General features: G+C 40.0%; 1 protein-coding gene across 1 annotated transcript in view; it reads right to left on the bottom strand.

Annotated features, from left to right (window-relative positions):
- Nucleotides 1-7,908, bottom strand: part of LOC311138743 (NACHT, LRR and PYD domains-containing protein 12-like) — a gene marked incomplete at its 5' end in the record, with an annotated part of 452,061 nt that overhangs the window by 419,215 nt on the left and 24,938 nt on the right. The window contains 4 exons of the mRNA XM_084173551.1: nucleotides 232-396; nucleotides 2,014-2,179; nucleotides 3,696-3,869; nucleotides 6,901-7,074. Of these exons, the coding sequence (XP_084029677.1) occupies nucleotides 232-396; nucleotides 2,014-2,179; nucleotides 3,696-3,869; nucleotides 6,901-7,074 (679 nt within the window). The remainder of the gene's footprint in view (nucleotides 1-231; nucleotides 397-2,013; nucleotides 2,180-3,695; nucleotides 3,870-6,900; nucleotides 7,075-7,908) is intronic.

Below are 7,908 nucleotides of genomic sequence, written 5' to 3'. Positions count from 1 at the left end.
GGACAGAGTGCCGGCTGGCCAGTCCAGATACACTCCTACTCTGTTGGAGCTGGAGGAGGGGACGTCTAAGGTAGTGAACTTATTATTGTGATAGGCAGAGTAACTGTTGTCAAAGCAGACCAGACTCCAGGACATGTCATTACATCCAATCACACAGTCATCACCCCCTCCTCTCCTGTTGATTCCTTTATATGTCACTCCTATAACAGCCCCTAACCCACTCCACTCTACCTCCCAGTAACAGCGCCCAGTCAGACCCTCTCTACACAGCACCTGTCTATAGCCCTCAAATCTCAATGGGTGATAAGGATGCGGCTGCTCCTCTCTCATACATGTCACCTTTCTGTTCTCCTCAGACAGAGAGAGGACTATGTTTAATGTGTTTGGGTCCAGTGTGAGATCACAGGCATCTGATGGATGAAACCAGACACAATATTACAAATCGTCATCATCCTGAACACACACACACAAACACACACACTCTGAACACACACACAGACACACACATCCTGAACACACACACACACACACACACACTGGATACACACTCACACCTGTATGCATGAACACACACACACATCCTGAACACACACACACACACACACATCCTTCACACACACACACCTTCACACACACACATTGTCAAATTATAAACTTTGGTGTCCCTGATTTCTGCTTCCGTAGAACTACAGCTGATATTTAATATGACCAAGTAAGTAATGATGGTGGTCTTTGACTTTGACTTCACTTGAATGAAGACTTATTCTTAGTCATATTCTTCACAGCAGTCAACACTCACATTTTCGAAGTCCAGGTTTCATTGTGTTCTCTCCACCATGTTCCACACTGTAGCGGTAAGCAGAAGAACATACAGTCATTGAGGGATACACGTGAACTCACACACACACACACACACACACACACACACACACACACACACACACACACACACACACACACACACACACACACACACACACACACACACACACAGTCAGCATATAACTTTGTCCCAAGTGTGTGTGTCCAGTGTATCCAGTACACTGGATACACACACAGACAAAGTTATATGCTGACCTGTGATGTGTGTGTGTGTGTGTGTTTCCTTTTTGTGTGTGTGTGGATCCAGTATGTGTGTGTGTATGTGTATGTGTCCAGTGTGAGTGTGTGTGTGTGTGTGTCCAGTGTGTGTGTGTGTGTCCAGTGTGTGTGTGCATGTCTGTTTGTCCAGTGTGAGTGTGTGTGTGACCAGTGTGTGTGTGTGTGTGTGTGTGTGTGTGTGTGTCCAGTGTGTGTGTGTGTGTGTGTGAGTGTGTGTGAGTGTGGGTCCAGTGTGTGTGTGTGTGTGTCCAGTGTGTGTGTGTGTGTCCAGTGTGTGTGTCCTGTGTGTGTGTCCAGTGTGTGTGTGTGTCCAGTGTGTGTGTGTGTGTGTGTGTCCAGTGTGAGTGTGTGTGTGTGTGTCCAGTGTGTGTGTGTGTGTTTCCAGTGTGTGTGTGTGTGTGTGTCCAGTGTGTGTGTGTGTGTGTGTTTCCAGTGTGTGTGTGTGTGTGTGTGTGTCCATTGTGTGTGTGTGTGTGTGTCCTGTATGTGTGTCCAGTGTGTGTGTGTGTGTGTGTGTGAACAGTGTGTGTGTGTGTGTGTTTCCTGTGTTTGTGTGTGTGTCTGTGTGGGTCCAGAGTGTGTGTGTGTGTGTGTGTGTGTGTTTCCTGTGTGTGAGTGTGGGTCCAGTGTGTGTGTGTGTGTGTGTGTGTGTGTGTGTGTGTGTGTGTATGTGTGTACAGTGTGTGTGGGTGTGTCCAGTGTGTGTGTGTGTGTGTGTGTGTGTGTGTGTGTGTGTCCAGTGTGTGTGTGTCAAACATTCTTTCCATTCTTGGACAAAGTTATGTCTGGACACACACACAGTCAGCATATAATTTTGTCCAGGTGGTGGTAAGAACGTTTGTCTTAACTAGCCTGATAACTCCAACATGTCTGATATGAACATCGACTTAAACCCTCTACATACTTGAGTTTCTCTAGTCTGCAGTGTGGATCCTCCAGTCCAGCAGAGAGCAGTCTGACTCCTGAGTCTCCTGGGTGATTGTAGCTCAGGTCCAGCTCTCTCAGGTGTGAGGGGTTTGACTTCAGAGCTGAGACCAGAGAAGCACAGCCTTCCTCTGTGACTAGACAGCCTGACAGCCTGCAAAGAGTCAAATAATATTAAAACCACACTGCTATTCTTTGGTGGTGAAAATAGTGGCAGTATATTTTTTCTACATATTCAGATATATCAGTGTCCTGAAACCTGCCATATCTATTCATAAATGAATGTATCATTATTAACAATAGCAAATGATCTAAGTATTGCTTGTAGATAGAAACATGTATAGTACAAATATTTGAGTAGACTGACCAGACCAGTTTAAAAAGCAGTATCAGTCAAAAGACAGACAGTGAGGTATCAGATTTAGATTGTATTGAGTATACAGTCCACACCATATCTAGTTTGACAGTGAAGCTAACATTTGAAAACAAATATTTCATATGAGGTGACAGTATATAATGACAGTATATAATTGACAGTGAAGCTAACATTTTAAATGTGGCTCTATACTCCAGCATTTTGGATTTGAGATCAAATGTTTAATATGAGGTGACAGTATATAATGTCACCTTTAATTTGAGGGTATTTTCATACATTTCTGTTTCACCGTTTAGAAATGAAAGCACTTTATGTATCTAGTCCCCCTATTTGAAGAAGTCATAAGTATTCTGACCAATTCACTTATACTGTATTAAACTAGTCAAAAGTTGAGTATTTGGTTGTAAACTTGTTGGTTGCATTTGCAGTTTGTTTTGGTTGTGTTTTGGGTTATGTTTTGTCCAATAGTAACTGAATGGTGGATGATGACTGGAGTAATTTTCTGTCTAAGTGAGTTGATAACATGTTAATAAACACTACTAAATTAATCCTGATGATGCCATGATTAAGAAAAATCATGAATGAATCATGAATAATAATGAGTGAGAAAGTTACAGAGGCTACAACAAAACATGCTAACCTCTAACCATTCCCAATAACAGAGGGGGTATGATCCTTGTTCCTCTGTAACTTTCTCATTCATCATCATTCACGATTCATTCTTGATTATTCATAATCATAGTAGCATCCACATGAATGTAGAAGTGTTCAGAAACATATTCTATTCTTACTGACAATACAAGGGAAGTGACTCCAATATGACAGGACATTATTCACCATTCAGTTTCTATTAGGAAAAACATAATCCAAAACACAACCAAGGCAAACTGCAAATGCATTCAACAAGTTTGTAGAATCACATGCTTGATGTAATCACTGCAGGTAAGGAATATGGGACCAAATACTAAACGTATGACTACTTTAAAGCAATATAAGTGAATATGTCCAAATTATTACGACATATACAAATGGGAGAACTAGATACATAAAGTGCTTTCATTTCTAAACGGTAAAACAGATATGTATGAATACCCTCAAATAAAAGGTGACATTCTGTACTGTTGCCTAATATGAAACATTCTATCTCAAATCCAAAATGCTGGAGCATAGCAGCAAATGTAAAACTGTAAGCTTCACTGTCCAAACACATATGGTGTGGACTATGTGTGCCAGGTAAACACATGTGGATCTGGTGAACAGTTATCAATTGTTGACCAACTACAGGAATACTGACCTCAGAGTCTCCAGTTTACAGTGGGGATTCTCCAGTCCAGCAGAGAGCAGCTTCACTCCTGAATCCTTCAGGTCATTGTTACTCAAATCCAGCTCTCTCGGGTGTGAGGGGTTTGACTTCTGAGCTGAGACCAGAGAAGAACAGCCTTCCTCTGTGACTAGACAGCCTGACAGCCTGCAAAGAGTCAAATCGTATTAAAACCACACTGCTATTCTTTGGTGGTGAAAATAGTGGCAGTATATTTTTTCAACATTTTCATTTATACCAGTGTCCTGAAACCTGCCATATATATATAATTATCAGAAAAAATCATAATATTGTGTGTAGAGAGAAAAATGTATAGTACGAATATTTGAGTAGACTGACCAGAGCAGATTAAAAAGCAGTATCAGTCAAAAGACAGACAGTGAGGTATCAGATTTAGATTGTATTGAGTATACAGTCCACACCATATCTAGTTTGACAGTGAAGCTAACATTTTAAATGTGTCTCTATACTCCAGCATTGTGGATTGAGATAAGTGTTTCATATGAGGTGACAGTATATAATGTCACCTTTTATTTGAGGGTATTTTCATACATTTCTGTTTCACCGTTTAGAAATGAAAGCACTTTATGAATCTAGTCCCCCCATTTGACGAAGTCAAACATATTCTGACCATTTCAATTATTGTGTATTAAAGTAGTCAAAAGTTGAGTATTTGGTTGTAAACTCATTGGTTGCATTTGCAGTTTGTTTTGGTTGTGTTTTGGGTTATATTTTGCCCGATAGTAACTGAATGGTGGATGATGACTGGAGTAATATTCTGTCTAAGTGAGTAGATAACATGTTTCTAAACACTACTAAATTAATTCTGATGATGCCCTGATTAAGAAAAGTAATGAATGAATCATGAATAATAATGAGTGAGAAAGTTACAGAGGCTACAACAAAACATCCTAACCTCTCACCATTACCAATAACAGAGGGGGTATGATCCTTGTTCCTCTGTAACTTTCTCATTCATCATCATTCACGATTCATTCATGATTATTCATAATCATGGTAGCGTCCACATGAATGTAGAAGTGTTCAGAAACATCTTATATTCTTACTGACAATACAAGTGAAGTGACTCCAATATGACAGGACATTATTCACCATTCAGTTTCTATTAGGAAAAACATAATCCAAAACACAACTAAAACAAACTGCAAATGCATTCAACAAGTTTATAGAATCACAAACTTGATGTAATCACTGTGGGTAAAGGATTATGGGACCAAATACTAAACTTATGACTACTTTAAAGCAATATAAGTGAATATGTCCAAATTATTACGACATATACAAATGGGAGAAATAGATACATAAAGTGATTTCATTTTTAAACAGTAACACAGATATGTATGAATACCCTCAAATAAAAGGTGACATTCTGTACTGTCACCTCATATGAAACATTCTATCTCAAATCCAAAATGCTGGAGTATAGCACCAAATGTAAAACTGTAAGCTTCACTGTCCAAACACATACAGTTGGGAAAAAAAGTATTTAGTCAGCCACCAATTGTGCAAGTTCTCCCGCTCAAAAAGATGAGAGAGGCCTGTAATTTTCATCATAGGTACACGTCAACTATGACAGACAAAATGAGAAGAAAAAAATCCAGAAAATCACATTGTAGGATTTTTAATGAATTTATTTGCAAATTATGGTGGAAAATAAGTATTTGGTCAATAACAAAAGTTTCTCAATACTTTGTTATATACCCTTTGTTGGCAATGACACAGGTCAAACGTTTTTCTGTAAGTCTTCACAAGGTTTTCACACACTGTTGCTGGTATTTTGGCCCATTCCTCCATGCAGATCTCCTCTAGAGTAGTGATGTTTTGGGGCTGTCGCTGGGCAACACGGACTTTCAACTCCCTCCAAAGATTTTCTATGGGGTTGAGATCTGGAGACTGGCTAGGCCACTCCAGGACCTTGAAATGCTTCTTACGAAGCCACTCCTTCGTTGCCCGGAAGGTGTATTTGGGATCATTGTCATGCTGAAAGACCCAGCCACATTTCATCTTCAATGCCCTTGCTGATGGAAGGAGGTTTTCACTCAAAATCTCACGATACATGGCCCCATTCATTCTTTCCTTTAAACGGATCAGTCATCCTGGTCCCTTTGCAGAAAAACAGCCCCAAAGCATGATGTTTCCACCCCCATGCTTCACAGTAGGTATGGTGTTCTTTGGATGCAACTCAGCATTCTTTGTCCTCCAAACACGACGAGTTGAGTTTTTACCAAAAAGTTCTATTTTGTTTTCATCTGACCATATGACATTCTCCCAATCCTCTTCTGGATCATCCATATGCACTCTAGCAAACTTCAGACGGGCCTGGACATGTACTGGCTTAAGCAGGGGGACACGTCTGGCACTGCAGGATTTGAGTCCCTGGCGGCGTAGTGTGTTACTGATGGTAGGCTTTGTTACTTTGGTCCCAGCTCTCTGCAGGTCATTCACTAGGTCCCCCCGTGTGGTTCTGGGATTTTTGCTCACCGTTCTTGTGATCATTTTGACCCCACGGGGTGAGATCTTGCGTGGAGCCCCAGATCGAGGGAGATTATCAGTGGTCTTGTATGTCTTACATTTCCTAATAATTGCTCCCACAGTTGATTTCTTCAATCCAAGCTGCTTACCTATTGCAGATTCAGTCTTCCCAGCCTGGTGCAGGTCTAAAATGTTGTTTCTGGTGTCCTTTGACAGCTCTTTGGTCTTAGCCATAGTGGAGTTTGGAGTGTGACTGTTTAAGGTTGTGGACAGGTGTCTTTTATACTGATAACAAGTTCAAACAGGTGCCATTAATACAGGTAACGAGTGGAGGACAGACGAGCCTCTTAAAGAAGAAGTTACAGGTCTGTGAGAGCCAGAAATCTTGCTTGTTTGTAGGTGACCAAATACTTATTTTCCACCATAATTTGCAAATAAATTCATAAAAAATCCTACAATGTGATTTTCTGGAATTTTTTTCTCTCAATTTGTCTGTCATAGTTGACGTGTACCTATGATGAAAATTACAGGCCTCTCTCATCTTTTTAAGTGGGAGCACTTGCACAATCGGTGGCTGACTAAATAATTTTTCCCCCACTGTATGGTGAGGACTTTGTGTGTCTGGTAAACACATGTGGATCTGGTGAACAGTTATCACTTGTTGACCAATTACAGGAATACTGACCTCAGAGTCTCCAGTTTACAGTGGGGATTCCCCAGTACAGCAGAGAGCAGATCCACTCCTGAATCCTTCAGGTCATTGTTACTCAGGTCCAGCTCTCTCAGGTGTGAGGGGTTTGACTTCAGAGCTGAGACCAGAGAAGCACAGCCTTCCTCTGTGACTAGACAGCCTGACAGCCTGCAAAGAGTCAAATAAAATTAAAATCACATTGCTATTCTTTGGTGGTGAAAATAGTGGCAGTATATTTTTTTCAACATTTTCAGATACATCAGCATCCTGAAACCTGCCATATCTATTCATAAATGAATGTATTATTATTAGAAATGACAAATGATCGAAGTACTGATTATAGATAGAAAAATGCATATTACAAATATTTGAGTAGACTGACCAGAGCAGTTTAAAAAGCAGTATCAGTCAAAAGACAGACAGTGAGGTGTCAGATTTAGATTGTATTGAGTATACAGTCCACACCACATCTAGTTTGACAGTGAAGCTAACATTTTAAATGTGTCTCTATACTCCAGCATTGTGGATTTGAGATCAAATATTTCATATGAGGTGACAGTATATAATGTCACCTTTTATTTGAGGGTATTTTCATACATTTCTGTTTCACCGTTTAGAAATGAAAGCACTTTATGTATCTAGTCCCCCCATTTGACGAAGTCAAACGTATTCTGACCATTTCACTTATAGTGTATTAAAGTAGTCAAAAGTTGAGTATTTGGTTGTAAACTCGTTGGTTGCATTTGCAGTTTGTTTTGGTTGTGTTTTGGGTTATGTTTTGTCCAATAGTAACTGAATGGTGGATGATGACTGGAATAATTTTCTGTCTAAGTGAGTTGATAACATGTTTCTAAACACTACTGAATGAATCCTGATGATTCCATGATTAATACAAATCATGAATGAATCATGAATAATAATGAGTGAGAAAGTTACAGAGGCTACAACAAAACATGCTAACCTTTCACCATTACCAATAACAGAGGGGGTATGATCTTTGTG

Source organism: Coregonus lavaretus, assembly GCF_964263955.1.
Source record: "Coregonus lavaretus genome assembly, chromosome: 2".
NCBI lineage: Eukaryota > Metazoa > Chordata > Actinopteri > Salmoniformes > Salmonidae > Coregonus > Coregonus lavaretus.
This window is presented reverse-complemented; position numbering and strand designations above follow the sequence as displayed.